The sequence below is a fragment of the Dipteris shenzhenensis genome, chromosome 13 (genome assembly GCF_047967505.1).
Source record: "Dipteris shenzhenensis isolate YYH24624 ecotype China chromosome 13, Dip_SZ_1.0, whole genome shotgun sequence".
Taxonomy (NCBI): Eukaryota; Viridiplantae; Streptophyta; class Polypodiopsida; order Gleicheniales; family Dipteridaceae; genus Dipteris; species Dipteris shenzhenensis.
In genome coordinates this window covers 14,152,448-14,176,249 of record NC_141608.1, presented here as the reverse complement: position 1 = coordinate 14,176,249, position 23,802 = coordinate 14,152,448, and the positions used below count along the sequence as shown (strand labels likewise).

The window sequence follows — 23,802 nt, the reverse complement described above, 5'->3', positions numbered from 1 at the left end:
CACTGTAGTTCTTGAAATGGTGTGAAGAACAAGGTGCACGCATATCAGAAAAATTAGCCATTGTACACTTTCGTGATGAATCAAATGTCTCAAGTTCAAGAAGTCTTGTGCGAGGAGTGCAAGCCTTGCAGGACATTGAACAGGGCGAACCAATCTGTATATTACCGGTAATTTTTACATTAAACTTTTGTTCCATTACGCCTGATGCATAGCAATGTGCATCTCCAAGGGAAGTAGTACTTACTCATGTATGATCTCACCTTTGGAATTTCTCCATGTACTTATCGACCAGCTCAATTGGAGTTTTCCATATATCCCAACGTTGCACAGTTCATTTTCATCCTTTAGTGTATGTTATTAGACACTACAACACTTTGTTCATGGTAATTCTTGAGTGTAACAGCATTTTAATTTTTTCATTTCATAGAAGAAAGTATTCAGTTCAAGATCTCTTGAATTATTTGTGCTGTTCAGATAGAGACTGTTGCAGTATAAATGATGGGGTGAAAGCCAAGAACAAACTGCTCTCATGGAAAAAGAAAGGATATATAAAATAGTGCTTAAAATGTAGATGAATAAGCTTCAACGCAGGTACCAAACGTTTATGAAAGTGTTAAGGCCATTTTCTTTTGGATGCTTTCTTTTGATTCAGGGTTGGCTCTGTGTTTCTGATATGCTCTTCTCTTGGCTTGCGCGAAGTGGGGATTTACACCAAGTAATTGGATGGTGTGGATCACTGGCAAATTAAAATCAAGCATGAAATCGTTTTATGGCTTCAGGCAACTTTTGATTCAAGGTTTGTGGAGGTGATATCCTTGCTGTTGGTTCCTGCATGTGTCCTTGTAAGCTTCCTGCTTACTAATGACAAAGGGCACATCAAATAATGCTGGATCCTTACAACAATGTGGGCAGTGCACACATGAGTACTTAACTCTGATTAGTGTGGCACCTGGCAGGGCTTATTTCTCCTGTGGGCATCTGGATGAGTGGACACTGGATACAGGAATCACCTGGAATCTTACTTCCAGAGGCTGATTGTCATGTCCTTGCTTAGCTGTGTCCAAGCATTTGGAAGACAGTAAGTCCATTCAGCTATCTCCAAGCCATTTTTGTTCTCATGAAAATCTAGCCTTGTAGATGCCAATGCCTCTACTGCTCATAGACTTTAATCCTGAACTTACATCTCTGCTTAGCTTCCATGATCTCTATGCTGTCTGAGTCTACCATGGATCCCTCTCAAACTGTAGTATATTAGGTTGGTGCCAATAGACTGGTGTTGGCTGTTTGTCAATAGACTGTCTGAGTTTATCACAAATCCTCTCGAACTGTAGTATATGCTGTCTGAGTTTATCACAGATCCCTCTCGAACTGTAGTATATTAGGGCCGTGCCAATAGACTGGTGCTGGCTGTTTGTCATTCTTTCAGACACATCATTAGCCTGAGTTTATCACAGATCCGTCTCGAACTGTAGTATATGCTATCTGAGTTTATCACAGATCCCTCTCGAACTGTAGAATATTAAGGTGGTGCCAATAGACTGGTGCTGGTCATTCTTTCAGACACATCAATAGCTTCATAAGGTTTAAAGGAATCATATAGTAGATCAGATGTGTACTTTATATTGGGATACTTCACCTGTTGGTCTTGTCTTTGTATGTCCACAAAGCTGCTTCGAATCGTCTCAAATTTTCAAAGTCGTGGGTGGTTTTTTCTCTCTCTTAGAGTTAAGGCTCGCATGTTCATGGAGCCTTTCATCTTGGGTGTTTGTTGATATTTGTGCAAAAAGAGGTGTTGCCTTCGGGCAGGGGGAGATGGGGGTGGCGGGTTTGCAAAAGTAAGACTTTTGATTAATGTTTTGAAAAAGGAATGCAACTCAGCTGTCGACTAGGTGTTGTGTGTGCCAGCCCCTTGCAGGCTGTCACATCTAGAAGATACCTAGGGACTAGATCTTACAATAGCTTTGCAAACAGGGTCGATTTAGACACGCATGTCTTAAGGGTAAGACATCGTAGAGACACATCTAGACCTAAAACACCCCTTTTATTTTTTTGTCCTCAACCAATCTGTACATTGTACACCTTGCGCTTACTGCTCACTCCCTGTATCCTTGCCATGTCTTGCTCGTCCGAAATTCAGCCTCCCTACTGGTCCCAACCTATCCTCTTGGTGCATCCCATGTGCTCTTGCTGCTGTGTTGCTGAGCGTTGGCTGGCTGGTGACTTCTGCACCCATTTCAAGGGGAGCTCAGTGTGGAGAGCAGGTTGAAATCCCCATTTTAGAGCAGTTTTGGTCTGTCCATTACCTTCTTCCCCTCTCTTTGATTGATGCTTCCGAGGATATGTTGGGGCTTGATGATGCTCTAGTAATGCATCATCAGTAATGTTGCTAAATCCCTCCAAATGCAGGGAAGAAAGCTAGGCAACAGAGAGCCACTGATTCTCTCTGCTTATCATCACATGTCGCTAAGCTACTATTAAAAAAGCAGATCAATTTACAAGGTGTAGTGACAGCATAGTAGTGGAAAAAGGAGCAAGAACGTATTATGGTTAAGCTCACCAGCAATTCATCAACATGTTTGTCTTGTTCCACAAGAAAAACATCACGAGCTTGCAAGAGCATCTCTGTTGGAAAGGACCTCCCCATCTGTAAACTCCCAAATGAGAAGCGATGGTGGAGGGCCTAGCAACAGCAGATGGCAAGAAAAGTGTCATGTGCACGGATTGGTATCTGACGTGTACTAGGTACACAGAACTAGCTCAGGTTAGCCTGGGGAGGCTTAGAGCTAGGCAGGCTTGATTCTCGGGTTGAGTGGCAAGGGTATGAACTATTTATAGGTCTTCGCTATTTTTGGCGCCGGGGCCCGAGTCTATAAAAGAGGCCCAGGGGGTTCAGTTCTCAGTGTGCAGTTGGGAGCAAGTCTCGTTCCCAGGTGCTAGGTCTGATCCTGGATTGTGTCGCGGACGCGCGCCTCATCTTAGCGTAGCCCAAGGCCCAGTGGCAGATCCAGGGCTTCACAGCGCCACCTGGTGGTATGGGACACCAGGCTGGTTTAGGATCTGATTGGGAGTTCGTGCCGGTAGCTCAGCTCGTGGCTCGGGGGGACATCTTCTGATTCGGGATCACATCCCGTAGATGTCACGGTTGGGTGGTGAGCAGCCTGCTCAGTTCTGATGTTGTGTGTGGTTATTTTGCAGATCAGGGGTTTCAGGAGTGCTGGGATGTGTCAGTTGGTATCAGAGCCAGCTCCTGAGGTAGGAACTTCTGATGCGAGAAATTTGACGGATTTCTCTTCCAGGTATGCCCTAAAATTCGAGATTTCCTGCTGCGTTTTTGCTGTCTACCTGGGGTAGAAGGGGTGTAGAAATATCTGGGAAAGGAAGAAGAAGAGGAGTGAAATAGAATCGAAAATTCTGAAGGCTACAGAGAGAAGTCTGAGGGAGGAGAAGGAGAGCAGAAAGGAAGGAGAGTAGGGCAGGAAATTTACAGCCAGGGAGTAGAGGATGCGGGGTGTAGGAAGGGGCGCAGTAGGCGAGGCAGTAGCGGCAGGACAGCCTGTGCAATAGGCTGTCCACAGCCAGCGCAATAGGCTGTCCACAGCCTGCGCAACAGGCTGCGAACAGCCTGCGTCTAGGGCTGCGTGCAGCCTGCGCAGGTGGAAGGTGCTTTTTTGCGAAAAAAGCACCCCTCCAAAGTTGGAGGGGCTCAGGTGCTTTTTTCTCAAAAGCACCCCTCCAAAGCTGGAGGGGCTCAGCCTTCTTTGGAAGCCTAGCTTCCAAATTAGGCAGCCCTGCACCCTATATAGGTGGGGGGCTGGGTGCTAGACAACCCACAAGCAGCCCAAGATTCGAGACGTTACCTCGAAATCTGTGCCAGCCAGCCTCGCCCTTCAACAGCGCCCTGTTCGCACAGTTTCCCTGCATCCGCCCTGCCTGCGATAACCCTGCGCAACTCCCGAAGCTGCCGTACCAGCCGTACAGCCCCAGCGACAGCCGTAGAGGCTGTACGGACTGTCCTGCCTGTTCTGAACCAGCTGCTGTATCGAACAGCAGCTGCGCCAGCTTCTGCAGCCATCGTACGGACTGCGTCAGCAGCCGTACAGGCCACGTCAGCAGTCCGTACAGCTCCTATTGTCGACTGCGCATCCGGTTGCAGATTCGGGGAGGCACCAGGGCTCGTGGTCTTCCAGATTTCAGCATCTTTTCTGTCACATTTATCTGGGACGGTTTTCTTCTACTCCATCTCCCTCCGTGCTTCGTTTCAGTCAGTTATTCCTCTCCGTTTGTAATCAACTCAGTATTCAGTCATGTCTGATGCTCCGAATCCCGAGTTCACTATGGGAGAGCAGGAATTAGATTACACTCCAGTGGGAGAGGATGATCAGGGTCTCTATGACGACCTGATCACTAAGAAAGCCTTCAGTGAGTTCACGACTGCTCTTGATGGTAAATTTGAGCAGGTCAACGCTAATCAATCGGGGTTGACACAGCAACTCCAAGGGATACAAGCTACTTTGACTCTTCTGGCTAGCACGGTTCAGGCACTCACGCATGTGGATGCCATGGCCTCCGTGCTAGGCCCGAATATCACTCCGGATCCCTTTCCAGGTGACCAGAAATCAAGAACAAAGGAGGTGGTTGACACTTGGTTGCACAAGTGGCAAGTACACTTCCAATTTCACCCCTATCCAGATGAGAAAAAGATTCAGCTAGCAGCAGGGTTTATGTCAGGTAAAGCCTTGCTTTGGTGGAAAGAACTTCAGCCTAAGCCTGACACTTGGACAGAATTTGAGGGTATCTTCAGGAAGGAGTTCCTGAAGAAGGAAGATGACTATGATATCGTCGGCAAGCTCAAGGCCCTCGATATGTCAAAATTGAATTTAACTTTTGAAGTTTATCTTCAAAGATTTAGGGATCTGCAAACCAGGGCCACTAAAATGGATCCTGTAACCTTGTTAGGTTTTTTCGTGGATGGTTTGCCAGACTCCTATAAGTTACAGATTTAGAATAACAAGTGCACAACATTGCAGGAGGCCATGACATATGCGCGCATATATGATGATACCATGGCCGGTACCAAGGCAACCACAGTTACCGAGACCAGCGGAAAGAACAAACGCAAGTTCTTTCAGCATGCAACTGGTATTGGGGAGACGAAGTCTACGGACAACGCCTCCAAGAAAAGCTTAACTCCTGCGAAGAATGGTAAGGCACGTTTCCTTCGCACTCTCAGGCTCAAGAAAGAGGGCCGGTGTTTTTATTGCGAGGAGCGGGGCCACACGAAGAATGAGTGTCCTAAGCGGAAGAACCAGAAATTGGTGCTAGGACCGAAGCTCCAGGCAGGTCCACGTACCGCAGCCAAGGGAGCCAACCAGGCTACGATGACAGGTATTTCAGTAAATGTCATTACCTGCCCCCTTTCTTGTAATTGTACCTTTAATACTTCGTTGTTTGGTTCCCATGATCTTTTCCGAGTTTATGGAGAAGTTAGGGACCAACAGGTTCACATTCTCTTTGATCCGGGCAGCTCTCACAATTTTGCTAATTACAAATTTGTGCAGAAGATGGGGCTGTCCACAGTACCTAGCGACCACACCTACGAGGTGCAGCTTCCAGCCGGGAAGCAGTTTTGGGATCGCAAGGTTGAAGCGCTTCCCATCCGGATTCAAGCCTACACGGGAGCTCTCACATGTTATGTAATGCATTTAGAGCATGTAGACTTGCTGATCGGGATAGAGTGGTTTAAAACCCACAATATCCAGATTGGATGGACGGAGCATACGCTTTCTTTTGTAGACAAAGGCACCCAATTTTGTATTCAGTGTGATAAGATTACCCCTTCTCAGGGGCCTATTGTATCTGCGATGCAGCTTCGGAATATATTGAACACTTCTCATTATGATGTCTATCAGTGTGTTTTGATTCCACTATCTTCATTTATTGTTTCGGTAATTAACAAAAATGAATTAAGTGTGTTTGAACACCGAGAATTGAGAACGTTGTTAGATAATTTTAAGGACGTATTCCCAGCTCAACTGCTGGTAGGTTTACCTCCAGAAAGGGCAGTAGATCATCGCATAGACTTAGTCCCAGGGGCTCAACCTATCAGTGTACCACCGTATAGGATGAGCCAGGTAGAGGAGGATGAGTTAGCTATCCAGCTTCAGGATTACCTGAATATGGGCTATATCCGCCCAAGTAAATCTCCTTGGGGTGCACCTGTCCTCTTAAGAAAGAAGAAAGATTCTTCCTGGAGGATGTGTATAGATTATAAACGACTAAATAAAGTTACAATTAAGAACCGCTATCCTTTACCTCGTTCTGATGATTTGATAGACCGTTTGGCCGGAGCGAAGTATTTCACTAAGATTGATTTGCGTACGGGTTATCATCAAATCCGTATCTATACTAAACACATAGATAGGACCGCATTTCGGACTAGGTATGGTCATTACGAGTTCCTCGTATTACCTTTTGGTTTGACCAATGCTCCTGCTACTTTTCAGCAGATGATGAACGATTTGTTCAGAGATTATCTGGGCAAATTTGTTGTCGTGTTCTTAGATGATATCTTGGTATATAGTAAAACGCTTGAGGATCATATAGGACACCTTCGGGTTGTCTTACTTGTTCTAAGACAGCATAAGCTTTATGCCAAGATGAGTAAATGTGACTTCTTTATGAAGGAGATCATTTACTTAGGACACAAGATTTCTTCTGAAGGTATTAGCATTGATCTGGATCGTATCGAGAAGGTTTTAGATTGGCCTATACCTCAGACTGTGAAACAACTTCGCTCTTTCCTAGGATTTACGGTATTTCTTTGGAAGTCAGTCCGTGATTATTCACAAATCACGGTACCCTTGACCAACATATTGAAAGGTCGTGGACGCAGGTCTACTCAACCGATCCCTTGGAATGATGCAATGAACAAGGCTTTTGAAACCTTGAAGTTATCTATCAAGGAAGCACCCGTTCTTGCATTACCCGATCCTACCCGGCCTTATGTTTTAGAGGCCGATGCGAGTGATTATGCGATTGGGGCAGCTCTATTCCAAGAAGGTAGACCTGTAGCTTTTGAGAGTAAGAAGCTAGACGACACTCAGTATCGTTGGCCCACACTTGAGAAGGAACTTTATGCAGTAGTGTATGCTCTCAAGGTTTGGAGACACTACTTGTATGGTTCAAAGTTCCTTGTATTGACTGATCACCAGTCAATTAAGTATGTGTGTGATGGATCAAAATTGAGAGGAAGGAAAGCCAGATGGGCAGAGTTAATGCAGGATTTTGATTTCGAAATACGTTATCGTAAGGGTTCGTTGAATAGTGTGGCGGATGCCTTAAGTCGAGTTAAGTTTGTAAATGCTTTGTCATTTACGGAAATATCCTCAGACCTATTTCAATCCTTGAGAGGGCTATACGCAACTGATAGTCATTTCAGTTCTTATTGGTAGAAAGTCCAGGATGGGAATTCCATGGTTGACCAGGACTCAAGGATTGTGCCACATAGGATACAGGTGGCGGGAGGTCAGTGGATGATTAGGAACGGCTTGCTGTTCCGGAATGAAAAGATTTGTGTGCCTGATGTTCTGGACCTTAAATCCAAGATTCTCTGGGAGTGTCATGATGCTCCTAGTGCGGGACATCCAGGTATACATAGGACTCTGTCTCTTGTGAAGCATACCTTTTATTGGCCTAAGATGCGTGCATTTGTAGAGAACTATGTGGTAGGTTGCCGAGTTTGTCAGGTTACTAAGGCTGAACGCCTTAGAAGCGCGGGCTTATTACAGCCATTACAGATTCCAGGTAATAAATGGGAGAGTATTTCCATGGATTTTATTACTGGTTTGCCTCGTACGCGCAAGGGTCATGACTCTATTTGGGTCATAGTCGACCGTTTGACAAAAATGGCTAGATTCTTACCTACAAGAACAACTATTTCAGCTGTTCAGTTGGCTCACGAGTTTGTGGACCACTTGTTCAAGCTGTATGGTTTGCCATCTGACATAGTCAGTGACAGGGACTCAAAGTTTACAAGTAACTTTTGGACACTTGTATTTGAGAAGTTAGAAACTACTCTAAGTATGAGTTCCTCGGATCATGCACAATCCGATGGCAGTACAGAGAAGATCAACCAATTGGTTGAAGACATGCTTCGGGCATATGTATCTAAGAGACAGTCTTCATGGGAAGATTATCTACCCATGATTGAATTTGCTTACAACAGTGCAAAGCATTCTAGTACAGGTTATAGTCCTTTTATGCTTATGTACGGGTTTCAACCTAAGTCACCAGTTATGGTTGGATTAAAAGGGATTCAAAATGATGCTGCTAAGAACTTCTTGCAAGACATGCAGGAAATGTTGCAGTTTGCCAAGGAGTCTATTAGAAGTGCCCAAGATCGGGACAGATTTTATGCTAATAGACATCGTTCACCTAGAGAGTTCTCTGAAGGAACGATGGTATATTTGAGAATTCCTAAGGAATCCAAGAGCCTAAGTACTGGTTTGGTTCCGAAATTATCCCCCAGATACTGTGGCCCATTCAAGGTCATTAAAAGAATTGGAACAGTTGCATATCGACTAGAATTGCCTCCTGATGTTAAAGTACATCCAGTCTTTCATGTCAGTAGACTGAAAGAAGTATTGGGTGCAGATGATCAAATTGTTTCTCCTCATGAGATTATAGAAGTTACAGATTTAACTTTTATTCCTCACGAACCTGAATCTATTCTTGAATTCCGTGAAAGACAGATTTGAAATCGTACTATCACGGAATACAAGATTAAGTGGAAGGATCGTGTTGAGGAGGATGCAACATGGGAGACATTACAAAACCTCCAAAGAACATTTCCCGATTTCTTAGCGAACTCAGGAGTGAGTTCTTAGAGGAGGGGGAGTATGTCATGTGCACGGATTGGTATCTGACGTGTACTAGGTACACAGAACTAGCTCAGGTTAGCCTGGGGAGGCTTAGAGCTAGGCAGGCTTGATTCTCGGGTTGAGTGGCAAGGGTATGAACTATTTATAGGTCTTCGCTATTTTTGGCGCCGGGGCCCGAGTCTATAAAAGAGGCCCAGGGGGTTCAGTTCTCAGTGTGCAGTTGGGAGCAAGTCTCGTTCCCAGGTGCTAGGTCTGATCCTGGATTGTGTCGCGGACGCGCGCCTGCATCTTAGCGTAGCTCAAGGCCCAGTGGCAGATCCAGGGCTTCACAGCGCCACCTGGTGGTATGGGACACCAGGCTGGTTTAGGATCTGATTGGGAGTTCGTGCCGGTAGCTCAGCTCGTGGCTCGGGGGGACATCTTCTGATTCGGGATCACATCCCGTAGATGTCACGGTTGGGTGGTGAGCAGCCTGCTCAGTTCTGATGTTGTGTGTGGTTATTTTGCAGATCAGGGGTTTCAGGAGTGCTGGGATGTGTCAAAAAGGGAGGGGCTGCAGTGGGTAGCACCCTGCCCTTTAAAGGGCAAAGGGGCTGGCTGGTTGGCCACAAGGCCCAGCACACAGCCCCAAAGTAGGGGGGTGTGGAGGGGCCGGCCAATCAGCTGGCACACAAAACAAGGGGGCTGGGTCCCAATGCAGAGGGCACACAGCCCAAGAAGAGCTGCCCACAGCCCAATATATAGGGCTTGGTGGGGGCGGTTTTGGGACAGACTGAGTCGGCCAAGAGGCCTGCTCCAGTCGGTCGTTTCAGGCGGCCTTTAGGCCTATAAAAGAAGAGGCTAGGAGACTTCAGCAATTTGGGGAGCAGCAGTAGCAGCTACTCACACACCCTCAGGCCCAATTCCAGGAGGCAGAGAACAGAGTCTGAGATTTACTAGGGTTGGTAATCTTGGCCGTCTCCTAGGGCAGCAAGAAGCTGAGATCTGGTGGTCGATTTCTAACACGGTATTAGAGCCCAAGTAGGAGGATTACAAGTGTTGGGAGCCTGAAGGCAAGGACCTTGTTGAAGGACGACCCTGATTCAGAAGCTCTTGAGGATCGACTTCCACAGTGCTGTTGCGATAAGGAGGGTGACTTAGGTTTAGTTAGGTGCCTACGGAGTTTTGGTCTATACAAGGTTGAGTTTGCTCAATTTTGCTGTGTGGTTTAGCAGCAGAGAAGTTGATTTGAGAAGCCTCTTTGGCCCCTTCTCTCCCGTTCTCCTCCCCCAGTCGATGTCTTTCTTTCACCATCCCTAACTTTGGGAAACTGGATGGGACAAATCACCCCGTTTGGAAGGTGAAGATCCGGAGTCATTTAGTGGCTCGAAAACTATGGAAACTGACAATGGTAGCCGAGGCGAAGCCGGAGGATGTGATGGACAACAATGGGAGGACACTCATACTAGTGGATGAAGAGGAGGTCGAAGCATGGGAAGCTAGAGATGCCCATGCCTTGGCATTGATCATAGGGACTACGGCAAACTTTGTGCTTTCTCACATCCAGATGACCGACGCGTTAGTAGAGGCATGGGCCATTTTGAAGGATCTGTAGGAGATAGATAACACATCCAGAATCTTGCTTGTTCAGCATCAGCTCTACAACTTGGATATGGATGAGGGAGATTCGGTACATGACAACTTGACGAAGGTCAAGGTGGTGAGGGATCAACTAGCATCAATTGGTTGGAAGGTGGACTTGTGCCAGTTGGCCTTGATGGTACTACAGAGGCTACCTCAGAGTTTCAAAAGCTTCCTTACGACTATGACAGTAGGACAGGGGACCAAACCTCTAACTTTTGAGGAGTTGGATCCATTATTGCTCCAAGGAGCTAGGGAGAAGCTCTACAACGATGACAACGATGTCAAGGCGTTGCTGGCAAAGGGTAATGATGGCAAAGGAAAGGGAAAGCCTAGCGGTGGCAAGCCCAAGAAGGATGACTCTGGAGATGACGAGGACACTTCCAAGAAGAGGAAGCAGAAGAAGTGCTTCTATTGTGACACGCCATGCCATTTTGCGAAGGATTGCAGAAAGAAGAAGGTGGATCAGAAAAACAAGGAGTTCGACTCATATTCAGACGGTGACACAAAATCCAAAGCCAATGTGGCAATCGAAGAACTATTCTTGGTGACATCTCCGTGTGTTAATGAGGTAAGATATGCCGCCTAGAAGCCACACTGAAGATGTTTGACACATAGATGTCGGCCGATGGGGAGTGAGAAACCTTTGTGAAGGTGAAGGACAGCATGGAGTGCTTGGAATCTTGCAGGTGCATGGCTGTTGATACTGACACGAGGGTGGATTCCATGGAGTGCCCTAGGTTTTAATGTTTAGATGGTTGCTGTAATTCAGAAGGGGACAGTACATGATTGCACAGATTATTGGTATGTGCCTCGACGAGGTGCATGGTTTTCTTTTAGAGCAAGCACACAGGCTGTACGACGATCTAGTATGTACCTGATGTTCTTAATTTAAGCCTTTATAGCATGATGTGGAGGGAATTTGCTCTTTATATGTCTCAGGTAATGCGAGATTGGAAGGAATGGGCCTTCTTAGAAGGCAGAAGGGATGTGTGGGTGCTTCTTCAAATCTCCGACACAGATTGTTGGAAGGTGATGGACAAGGTGTACTGAAGCCATAAGAATACCTGTTTGAGAGCTCAGTGAGAGTTCGTAGTCTAGGTTATCTGGAAATATTCTTGGGATCTCATTTCTCGAGATGGTTCTTTTGTTGTGGACCTTGCCAAAGGAAGGACGGGTTGAGATAGACCTTCAGAGCATGGTGCTTGGAAGACTCTAGGCTGCTCACTCATTATGAGGGGGACAACTGGAAGATCGTGGCATTTGGATTGCTCGAGTTCGAAGGATGGAACGTGACTGAAGGTGGTGGTGCCAACGGGTGCTACCTTGGATGGATCTGTGTACTAGGATGGTTTGCTTGTGCAGGACCGGAACTGGAGGAGTAGGAGCCACTGGTTGAAAAGCCAGGAACTGAAATTGACACCGGATTGTTCCAGAGGGTTCCATTATGGCAGGTGCTGGTACAATGCCATTGATGTGTTGGCATTGGGCCTAGATGTGTCAGTGAGAGGGGGCGTTGGAAAGGTCACCTCCCTATTTGTAAGCCGCTAAAAGAGGAGAGCATGGGGAGGGAGACCTAGGGCAGAAGTTGCCTAGAGAAGAGAAAGTAAGAGGGGGCTGCCACATGAGCAGCACCTCACAGCAAACCAGAGCTTCAGAGCGTGCATCAAAGGAGCTGATGTGCAAGAGAGATGGCGGGGCATCGAGCCTTGGATCTGGCCTAGCACGAGGCGACGGAAGAAAGAAAGAAAGAAAGAAAGAAAGTTTATTAAAGTCTTCGGAAGACCGATGGGTCTATGAGACTGTGAAAAACCTGATACAATGAGCTGTGGTAGTGGACCTACTAAACGAGCATCCACACTAATGCAGAATGCAAAAAAATGCAAAATGGCACAACATAGTCATATCCTGACTATATATATATCAATCTCAGCATCATCGTCGGCATCATCATAATCAGGGCATCAGGATGGATGAGGCTGTGGAAGTGGAGGCATGAGGTCAGCAATAGAACGCTGTCGCCCCCTCAAGGATGCAGTCCTGGTACGTCTCCTGGTCGTAGCTCTGCGTCTAACCAAGGCCACTGTGACCCCCGTCGGTCGGGCTCTGACCCTAAACAAGGAGGGGATGTCCCCAAGTGTGATCTGTGAGTCAACCCTCTGTCTGAGTTGTTGGGTCACAGGCTCCGGGTCACGGTCATGTCGAGGTCTCGCCTTGAGGGGGTCTATGTGATCTGGCTGAAAGAACTCTGTGATAGAGCTCTGAGAGGTATCAGTCGAGGGAGAAGGTTGCTCCTGTCTCCGTGCTCGGAGTATCCTATTGCGGTGTCTGAGCATCTCATGAATGAAATCAGCCAAGCATCGCTGGTCTGGGTAGGAGAGGACACGGGCCAACATCCCATAACTATCTTTGAAGAGGCAGTAGAAACGCCCGCAGATCTCATAGTAAACAGGACACCTAAAGATGAAGTGCTCCTTTGTCTCAAGCTCCTGCATGTCACACAGTGTGCATATGCGCCTCTCCCTGGGTAACCGCTCTGCTCGGCTGCTCTCGATATGAAGTTTGTGTGAAGAGACTCGGAACTGCCCAAGGGGGATCCTCAGCGAGTGGGGTAGGTGAATCTGCGTGTATCCTGGTGGATCAATGAAACCCTCCGCTGTGATATGTAGGAAGTGATCCTTGTAGAAGCTCAACTTCACTGGAAGATCACTGGAGCCCAACCAAGTCCGAAATGTGTGTAGCTGTAGTAGATCCTCACGGATAACCTGGTTGACCTCGTGTGATAGGAGGGGAGAGAAAGGAGCATCCATGCTGTACTGGAAAGGAGGTAGTCTGTCCATGTGGAGCCCTAGTCCCGCAAACCATCTCTCTGTGCGTGCATACCAACACCTCTGATCTCCCCCTGTTGCAAGTGCCATAGAAGAGGACAGTGCTAGACATGGTATTCTGCTACCCATGGATGTGTAATCCCCATACTCCCTGACTCGGTACAGATATGTAATGACCTGAAATGCAGCATCTAACTGTAATGGGGGTGACCCAAACTCCACCTAAATGATGTGGTGAGGGACAGATGACTTACCACGGATCATCTGTGATAACATGAGAACATGTAGCCGCTCCACCCTGGCCCACTCTGTATCCGACAAATCTGGCCCCCAACATGGGCTGCCATACATCCCTGCAGGGCGGACCAAGGAGTCAAAAAGCAACCCTTTGGTCCGTGGATCCTGAAAATGAGAGTGGAAGCAGTGTCTCTCTAGTCTAGCCAATGAAGCATATCCTCTGCTCAGGCACGCCTGTATCGCGGGTCTCATGGTGAAGGTGGGTTCGGCAAAGACGACCCCCAGATAAGTGTATGATGAAACTACCTCAACAAGGGACTCATCAAATGTGAAATGCTCATCACGCATGACGACTCGAGATGTATTGAAGATCATAACCTTGGTTTTATCCAAGTTGACCTTCACATCATGAGACTCACAAAAGGACTATAGTGCATCAAGGTGTTTCTGGAGCCCCTCTGCTGAGGAAGACAAGAGAGCCACGTCATCTACATAAAGTAATATCCGGATTAGCGTGCCCGCAAGAGAGCAGCCTACCCCTGTGCTTGCATCATTGTCTCGAGCTCGTCGATGTAGAGGCCAAACAAGGTAGGTGATAATGGGCATTCTTGTTTGACCCCGATAGTGCTCATGATCTCGTCTATCCATCCAGATCCTGTGCGGACTCTGCGTGAAACTCGCTCATAAAGTGCCATGACGGCCCAAATGATCTCCTGGTCGTAACCCAGATTCTGTAGGCATCGTATGAGGCTGGCTCTTAGAACGGTGTCAAATGCCTTGCGGCGGAAGTCCACAAAGCAACAGTAAACCCTATGCTTCCGTGCCCTTGCCTCCTCGATGATACATCTGAGCGGGAGAATGTGGTCCATGGTCCCATGATCCCACCTGAAACCGACCTGTCCCGTTGCTTTGAGTCCTGGACACTCCGCAAATCTACTGACCTTAGAATCAAGTACTGATGCATAAATCTTGGACATGACATGTCCAATCATGATGGTCCTGTAGTTCTCCGGGTTCAAGGGATCCCTTGCCTTGTGGATGGGTGAGATAGTGTTGATGGTCCATGTGCTTGGAAACCCCAAGCAAACGGCTTCATTAAATAGCTTGGCTAAGATCAGGGCTAGGAGGTTGAGCCCATATGCAATGAACTCAGTGCATAGTCTCTCATGATCCTTCACTCGGCCATCATGAAGTTTCATTACGGCATCCTTAACCCCCCCCCCGCCCTAGTGAAGAGGGTGCAGGATGTGGGGCGTGGCATATGTGATAGGTTAGGGGTTGGCTGATTTGGGATATGATAGAGCGTGCGTGCATAATCAGACCACACTTGAGTGTCAGTGAGTGGTGGGGGGGACCGTCCCTCTAGAAATCTCCGCCAGAAGGAGGAAGAGGTGCTACGGTAAAGTCAGTGATGCGAGATGTGAAGGCAGGGAATCCCATGATGTAGTCCACAACACTGAAGCCTCCCCCATGTGGAAAGCAAGTGAAGCCACCTGATGCGGGCCATCTATCAAGACCATTATAAATAATGAGATCATGCATCTTGCTGAGGTCTAGTAGGGCCTGTCCATAGGATGTGAGCGGTCGTCGTCTGTCAGCCGAAACTTGTAGCATACCTACCTCCTCAAGGTCAATGTCTGGTAGTAGAGTGGAATCATCCTTGAGGTCGAGGAGTGGTGCTTGACGAGCGCCTGCTCTTGCGTTGAAGTCCCCAACTAAGAGGACTTCCCCGCGGCTAGAGAAGTCAACGATGGACTGGTATAGAGCAGCAAATGGGGATATCTCATCCTCCCCTCGAATATCTCTGGCAAAGTGGGAGGTCTCGAGGGGGAAGTAGCAAACTGCGATAAACAAATCTCGGCTATCCATGTGTCCAGAGAAACCTGGAGTGTGGATCTCTCTGCTCCACTGAGATGGTCCCCAAAAGTGTGGATCTGTAAAGGACGGCGACTCCTCCTCATCCTCGAACCCCTCCTATATCCCTCGTCTCGTCTCTGTAGGCAAACTCCCATATATACCCACTGACTGTTGGTAGTGGGCGCTTTGGACTTTGATGTGTCTCTGTGTAAAAGACTATGTCGTGACCTGTATAGGATTCCGAGAAGTTCCCTAGTTCTGACCATAAGGTACCATTACAGTTCCAGATGGCATAGGATAGGGTCTCGGATGTCTGGGTCTCATAGACCCCGCCCCCCTATACGGGAGGATAGGGGGTGCCCGACGGGGACCTGTAAGGAGTCGTCCATCCCGTACTACTGTCCACTTCCCCTCTTTGCAGGCTTGATCCCGCTACTGCAACAGGAAACACCTCTCCTCAACCTGTAGTGGAGTGAGGTTCTCGTCCATGGAGATCGCTGGTTGGTCTCGTAAGGCTGGCCTACGACGTAAAGCCGAAAGCCGTGCGTGTCATGGAACCGGATGATAAGGGGTTGCTCTCGGTTGGGGTCCCTCCCAACCCGCCATGCTCTCTCAATCCTGTGCTCAGTCGTCCCTAGGGCAGTGGTCACGAAGGCCTGCGCATCTGCCATCGGGGTAGCCTCAGTGTGGGGAATCCCACGTTTTGAGAGCCCTCATGGCTCTCTGCTGTTGCTCCAGGAGGGTAGCCGAAACGGTTACCCTTGCAGGTTCCCGTTTGGCTACGTCAACCCATCTGGACGTCTCCTCGATGGCAGATTGCATGCTCGCAATCTGTGCCTCCACAACTGGGGTGCTCCCTGGGATTGTACGTACAGTAGTGACCTCCTGTCGGAGCTATGAGATCTCTTGTCTTTGTCCCTGAATAAGATCAGCCTGGATTTGGATAGCCTGAGACTGCTCCTGTACGAGTCGTGCCTGCTCCTGAAACGTGTCTGCTCCTGTGCGAAGCTTGACAGCTCCCTCTCGTGCTCTCGGATGCTCTGGACTTCCATCAGCAAATACTCCCAAGCCTTTGATAGGTCAGCTCGTCCGTGCTTTAACGAAAATTGATAGGAATGTGGCCTGAAGGTGTGAGGAAGAGACTAGAGACTGGGTAGGATGGGTCCGGTATGGGGATGATGAGGCGATCCCAGAGGGTGAGGGAGTGTGGGCTGACTGAGAGGCAGAGGAGAGAGAAAGGTCGAGTAGTGCAAAACAGTGTATGACCCCTCCAAAGTAGGTGTCATAATCGGAGAGAGAACTGCAGCGGGAGAAGAAGGGAGAGATGGAAGAGATGGTGTCAGTGACAACCCCTCTATCCTAGGGGAGGATGGGACAATCAATGTCATGGGTAGGGGTATATCAGAGCCAGTAGCTGTAACAGTAGAGGCTGTGGGCGGAAGTGGAGCTGAAAGAGGAGTTGGAATTGGAACTAGAGCCGACACCGAGGCTGAAGCTGAGGTTGAGTATGAGGATGTAGCTGATGTAGTTGAGACCGAAGTTGAGACTGAAGCTGAAGCTGAAGCTGAGGCTGTGGCTGAAAGCTGAGGCGGAAGTGGGCCCTGCCTTTGCTTTGCTGTCCACTCCAAGTCCACTACGGTTGTATTGTGTGTTCACACCTTCGAGTTTCAGCTGTCTCTGTTTTTTCTTGGTGGGTTTATCTGTATCCTTGCCACCTTTTCCCATTTCGTTTGATTGACCCGTGTTCGGTGCAGGTCTTAGTGCAGGAGCGGGAGCGGGAGCATGAACATGAGCTCCTTCCCCATGATGGGAGGTACCCCCAGGGGGGCTGAAAAGAGGCTGAGGGGTGGCGGGGGGGCTAGTAGGGAAGGGGGGAGTGACTGGAGAGCAGGCGGGGGTGGCTGAGGGGTAGAGGGAGTAGCTGAGGGGTCGCGAGGGGGTGGATGAAGGATGGCGGGGAGCCTGAAGGGTGGCGGGTGGCTGGAGTGGAGGAGGCGGAGTAGAAGGGGAGGAGGGGGCACAGCAGCAGGAGCTGCAGCAGGCGGGAGGGAGCTGCAGCAGGCGGGGGGAGCAGCAGTAGGTGGCTGGAGTGGAGCGGGGGGAGCTGCAGCAGATGGGAGGCGAGGCAGGAGGGAGCTGCAGCCGGCAGAGGAGCAGTAGAAGGTGAAGCAGGAGGGGCGGAGCAGGAAGGGAGGAGGCAGAGCAGGAGAGGCGGGATAGGAGGGGCAGCATAGGCGTAGCAGGAGGGGAGGAGGCGGCGCTGCAGGAGGCGGGGGGAGCTACAGCAGGCGGCGGGAGCTGCAGGGGCGGAATAGGAGGGGAGGAGGCTGAGCAGAGCGGTTAGGGGAGGGGGGAGGCTAGGCTAGGGGAACGGAGAGGCTAGGGGAGCGGCGAGGCTAGGAGAGCGGAGCGGAGAGGCTAGGGGAGCAGCGAGGCTAGGGAGCTGCAACAGCTGGCAGGAGCTGCAGTAGGTGGCGGGAGCTGCAGCAAGAGGGGCGGAGCGGGAGGGGCGGAGCAGGAGGCTAGGAGCAGAGGGGGTGGAGCTGCAGGAGCTGCCAGCAGCAAAGAAGCGATGGTGGAGGACTGGCAACAGCAGATGGCAAGGAAAGGGAGGGGCCGCAGTGGGCAGCACCCTGCCCTTTATAGGGCAAAGGGGCTGGCTGGTCGGCCACAAGGCCCAGCACACAGCCCCAAAATAGGGGGGCGTGGAAGGGGCCATCCCATCAGCTGGCACACAAAACAAGGGGGCTGGGACCCACATAAATGCAGAGGGCAAACAGCCCAAGAAGAGCTGCCCACAGCCTAATATATAGGGGTTGGTGGGGGCGGTTTTGGGACAGACTGAGTCGGCCAGGAGTCGGTCATTTCAGAAGGCCTTTGGGCCTATTAAAGGAGAGGCTAGGAGCCTCATAACATATCCAGCAGTTCAGCAAATTGGGGAGCAGCAGTAGCAGCTACTCACACACCCTCAGGCCTACTTCCAAGACGCAGAGAAAACCAGAGAGTGGCTGTAGACTGAGCTTTACTAGGGCTCGTAATTGTCTCCTAGGGCAGCAAGACGCTGAGATCTGGACGGAGAGTCTGCATATGCTCGAGGTGGAGCATGCGGGCTCAAGTTCTAGAAATATCGGCCAGATAGTAGAAGTACGTGGTGGTAAAATCAAAGGATCACGCTCTAGTGGGACTTTGGATCTCTCTCTCTTTTGTATTGTGTCCATTGTTTTGGACAGAAATATATTCTTTTGGTAGCTTCTATATCTGGCTGGATCATTGTCTATTGATGAGTCTGCACATCTATTTGAAGCACATAAGTTTAAAAAGTTTGTGATTCCACTCCCCACACACACTGTGTGAGCTCCTGGGCTACTCTATTAGTCTTCCTGTGTGCGTATCCTCTGTTGGTCAATTTCTAACAATCTCCACCCAAACAAAGCGATGGTTTGACAAACTTATAGATCCCTTAGTTACACCACTTGACATTGGATCTGCTGCCACATCCTAATTTTGCTGCGTGCCAACTTGGGGGTTAGACCTTTGCTAAATGTTGGCGTTGTGAATATCCAATCCTCTTGCAGCTCACACCAAGGATCTTACAATGTATTTTTTTGCCGAAAAAACAGTGCTAATTATATTACTTCGAAAACAAGATACATGAGGTCAGCATTGCAACTGACGGGCTGCGTTCACAAATCGGACGCAGCCCAAAAGGTAACAAAAAGTAAAGCTCTCTCTCACGGAGGGATCAGGCGAGTGTGAATGAACAGCCAGAGAGGTGGTGAGTAGCGCCACTGAAGGCCCTGCGAAGTATGCTCGAAGAAGAGGCCCTGTGTGTCCCAAACCCGGAGGAAACGTCTCCGCTTCTCCCGGCCGGCCCGGGGGTCTCCCTGTATCTGGTCCCACTGGCCTCTGAGGGTGTGTATAATCTCACTTCAGATGTCAGTCATGATCTGGGCAGTCGATAAGGAGGTGCCACCGAGGATCTGCGCGCAGCGCGAGGTCCAAATGTGCCATCCTGCGATGTTGCTAATAATCTCCCAGACTGGCTGCCTCTCCTGAGATCCTGTGCCAGCTTCTGCCAGGTGTGGCGGAATGCTCTTGAGCGGCCCCCACGTCCCCTGTGTGATAAGGAACGTGGGGTCCTGCTGACATGCCTCGAACAAGTGATGAAAACCAGGTGCGGTGCTGCACCAGCAGAACGCGCCCCAAGTGATCAAACCTAACTCCGGTGCTGGGCAAGTAAGGATCCCAAAGGTCCACCTCCACACTTCCTGGGCGCGAGTGCAGCTCCATAGGCAGTGTTTTGGTGACTCCTCGTCCTCATGACAGATCTGACAACGTCCGTCCTGACCTATCTGCCGCAACCAGCTCCCCACTGGAAGACCTTTGTGGGCGAGAAGCCAAAGGAAGTAGGAGATCTTCCGCGGCCGCCAGCTCTCCCACAAGGCCTTCCAGAAGGCCTGCAAAAATAACCTGGAGATACCCTGAGCATACCAACTGGGCCGCTAGGTGGGAGGGCGGCTCTGCATCCTCCCGAGAACTCGCCTGCCCAATGTCGTGCTGTAGGCAAAGAAAGAGATCGGCCCCTGACCTGTCACAATCTCTGGCCATCTCCACTCTCCTGGGTCCCAATCAAGCTCTGACAAGGCCCGCCCCTCCCAGAGCCAGAGTCGCCAAAGCTGCAGCTGATCCTGCTCTATGCTAGGGTCGGTCCGCCAAACCTTCCCCACGAGGCCTACGACCCTAACCCTCTGCCATGGGAGTAGGGGGTCGATGAGCACATCCTCTCTCCTGAGTCGGCCGTCCCCCATAACTGCGAAGAAGGAAACAGAGGAGTCGTCCATCCGACCTGCAACCACCAGTGGGATGTCTCGGGGGGTGAACTGTCCCAGCCAACGGTCATCACCAGGCATGAGGATTTGACACTCGGGTGGAACCAACCAATCAGCTGGAATCGCTCTGTCTATCTCCGTACGTGTCGCCTGAGCTCCACGGGCACCTCCAGCGGCGTCTGCTAGATCAGCGGTCTCCAAGTGTCTGTACGTGTCCCTCCAAACTCGAAGGGACCGGGGGCTGGCCCTTGCATCCAGCCGTCCCACCTGATGTGTGATCTCTCCCCCAGCTGAAGGCCCTCGGAATCTCTGACCTGATCGTTCCAGATAAGCGGCTGGCGATCGATCTCCTCCTGACAGCTAGGAGGGGACTGTATGAGACTGAGGCGGAGCCGCCTCCAAACCATGAGGAGGCTACGAACGAGTGGGGAGCGGGGCTGAGTGAGCGGGGCAGAAGTGAAGATCCACCTGAGGAACGGTAGCCACTCTCCACCTCGGCGCGGGACACAAGAACCGACCCCTTGCTGAAGTAACATCTTCCACGTTTGCCCCCCCGGGGTCAAACCACGGATAACTAGCTTGCCCAGCAGGGCCTGACTCTGAAGCTCTGGATCGATGACCCCCAGGCCACCCTCAGCCTGCGGAAGAATGACTGTCTGCCAAGCAACCCTAGCTCTGGTATCTCTGAGACCATCCCCCCGGACCACAGGAAGTTCCGAACCAACCTCCTAAGCTGTGCCACGCTGGATCTCGAGAAACACCAATAGGAAGCCACATACCAAACCGTGGCTAGGAGGATCTGGTTGACTACCAGAGCACGACCTGCAAGGGAGAGCTTAGCAGTGCTCCAGAAAGCCAGCTTCCGTCGAATGGAATCTAGCACCGGGAGAAACTGCTGAGCTGGCGTGATATCAAGGCCGACCTGAAAGCCGAGATATCTAGCTGTCTGTCCCCGCGGGATCCACCTGAAACCCAAAAACCTCCCCCACTGAGAGCACGCCCCGGGGTTTGTGAGAAAACCAACTGATTTGTTCCAGTTGATTTTTGCACCGGCTGCCGAACAGAAGACCTCTAGGGCCATCCTCACCCTCTCCAGCATCATCTCATCATCCTGGACATACAGTGCTGTGTCATTTGCATACTCCGAGTCCAGGAGCTCCGTGTCCTCCCTGAGGGGAAGGCGAACACCCCGGATCCCGGTAGACCTCGCTCGAAGGTAGTATGTCATAGCCTCGGCGAAGAAGAGAAACAGGTAAGGAGCAAGGGGGCAACCCTGACGCACTGATCTCTCCAAATGAAAACGCTCTCCCATCCTGCCGCCAATGATGACCTTGCTAGAAGCTGTCCTGTATAACGCTGAAATACCCTGAATCCATCCTGCTGGGAAACCTAGTCGCTCCAGAGTACCCTCCAGGAAGGACCAGTCCACTCGATCGTAGGCCTTCTCAAAGTCGAGAAGTAGGATGGCTAAATGTCACCCACTGTGTTGAGCCCACTCCGCCGCCTCTGAGAAGGTGAAGACATTATCCAGGATACTGCGATCCTGGACAAAGCCTGTCTGAGTGTCATGAATGAGGTCTGGAAGTAGAGGCCGAACTTTGGCGCTGATCATCTTGGCAAGGATTTTGTAGGTAGTGGTGAGGAGGGTGATCGAGCGCCACTGACGGATCTCCTGTCGATCTCCTCCCTTCGGGATGAGGCAAATCAGTCCCGAGGAGAGGCTCTCTGGCATATATCCGCTGCTGAAAATCCTCTGGAGAGCTGCTAGGAGGGGCTGATGGATCTGATCCCAGAAGGAGGTGAAGAAAGCTCGGGATAGCCCATCCTCGCCAGGGCATTTCTGCCCGTCGATGGCCATCAAGGCCTCCAACATCTCGTCCGTAGTGAACGGTGCCAACAACGTCGCCTGCATGCTGGGCCAGACCAGGGATGGAATGTGCCTCCACACCTCCTCACGGGAGCATCCAGTGCGAGGGGCAAGCTGCTCCTGCTGGAAAAGAGTCCTGTAGAAGTCGGTAGCCAACCCCAAGATCTCACTCGGATCAGTAACGATGTGCCCCTCTGCTGTCCTAAGACTCCGTAGCGCTGATCACCTGTTGCTCTCTGGCCATGCGTCCTGAAGAACTCCCTACACATCCGGTCGCCCTTCCGAGCCCAGAAAGAGAGAGAGGCGTGATAGGAAAACTCTGAACGGCGCTGGAGAGTCTCCTCAAGAAGGGCTGTGGCTCGAAGGGCCTGGATCCGAAGCTCCTCCGAGCCCGGGGCTGCCTGCTGGATACACTGAATGGACGCGAGGTCCCTCCGAAGAGCTCTCTCTCTGCCCCACCACTCCTGTCGAACCTGTAGGGCTGCGAGCTGGCAAATCTGGCTGGACTCCTGCAAAGCCTGCGCCACCGAATCAACGAGATCCACGCACTCGCCCCAATCTCTGTCCCATAGGCTACCGATACTGCTGCGCACGTCCTCCCTCGAGAAGATGGAGTCGGGAATCCAGCACGAACAAGGGGGAAGGGACTGAACTGCCGAGTCTAATGATAAGAGCACAGGCGCATGGTCGGAAAGTGTCGTCCCTGGAATTATACCCGCCTGACCGCCTCTGCTGATGGCCCAATCACTGACATAAAATCTATCCAGCCTCTCCAAGAGTCTGCCTCCTTCCCTGCGGAAGCCCCACGAGAAGTCCAAGCTCCCGTGCCAACGACGGAAGGACGGGTCTCTCCAGCTGTCCCTACCTCTTGTCGCGAAGATAAATGAGTCCCAAGCGGACTGCTATGCCTGAGACATACCTGTAAACTCTGGTCCTCTGCCCTGCTGGTCCTCCAAGGTCTCCATATTGTTGAAGTCACCTCCAACAATCCAGGAATCCATGTCTTGGAGAATCCCTGTGAGTGTCCTCCAGAAGGTGGCTCTGCACCGGAGGTCTGTGGGAGCGTAAATGTTAAGGATTCCTATTCTGGAACCCTCCAACTCCAGGCCTACCCAAAGGGCACGGCTTGGGATCAACGTGCCATAACCAAAAACTCCCTGGGCTAACTGCTCGCACACTGAAGTACAGACACCTCCACTCCTTCCCTGTGCGCCGATCGAGGGCTCCCAATAAGTGTGAGAACGTCCAGGGAGAATCTTCCTGTAGCTACGGGAATAGGCCACAGAAAGCTTGTGCTCCTGGAGCAGAAGTATATCCAAACGACCAATCACTGTTGGCTGAAGTTCCTGTCTCAAAATGAGCTTCCTAGGACCACGGGTGCCAGAAGAATGAAACCCGTTCACATTCCAGGAGACAAGGTGTAGGCTCATGGTGAGGACTGGGAGGCTATGAACAACTGTCTGCTCGCGGCAGATGTCGATGAAGAAGCTGACATTTCGGAGTGGAGGCGCTGACGCTTATGAGAAGGTTTGGAGGGGGAGGCGGGGTCGTCCTGCCCGTTCTTCAACACCTTTAGCAAAGGCGAGAGGCCCTTGGTGCCATGAGCAAATGCTTTCTCGAGCCTACTCGAGATCTCTGAAGTAGTCATCCCGTAGAAGGCTTGGAGTTTCTGAGGGATCCAGGCT

The 23,802-nt window shown here is 50.5% G+C and overlaps 1 protein-coding gene across 1 annotated transcript in view; it reads left to right on the top strand.

Moving 5' to 3' along the window:
* Positions 1–23,802, top strand: part of LOC147895062 (uncharacterized) — a 133,672-nt gene that overhangs the window by 81,383 nt on the left and 28,487 nt on the right. The window contains exon 11 of the mRNA XM_087384172.1: positions 9–167. Within this exon, the coding sequence (XP_087240298.1) occupies positions 9–167 (159 nt within the window). The remainder of the gene's footprint in view (positions 1–8; positions 168–23,802) is intronic.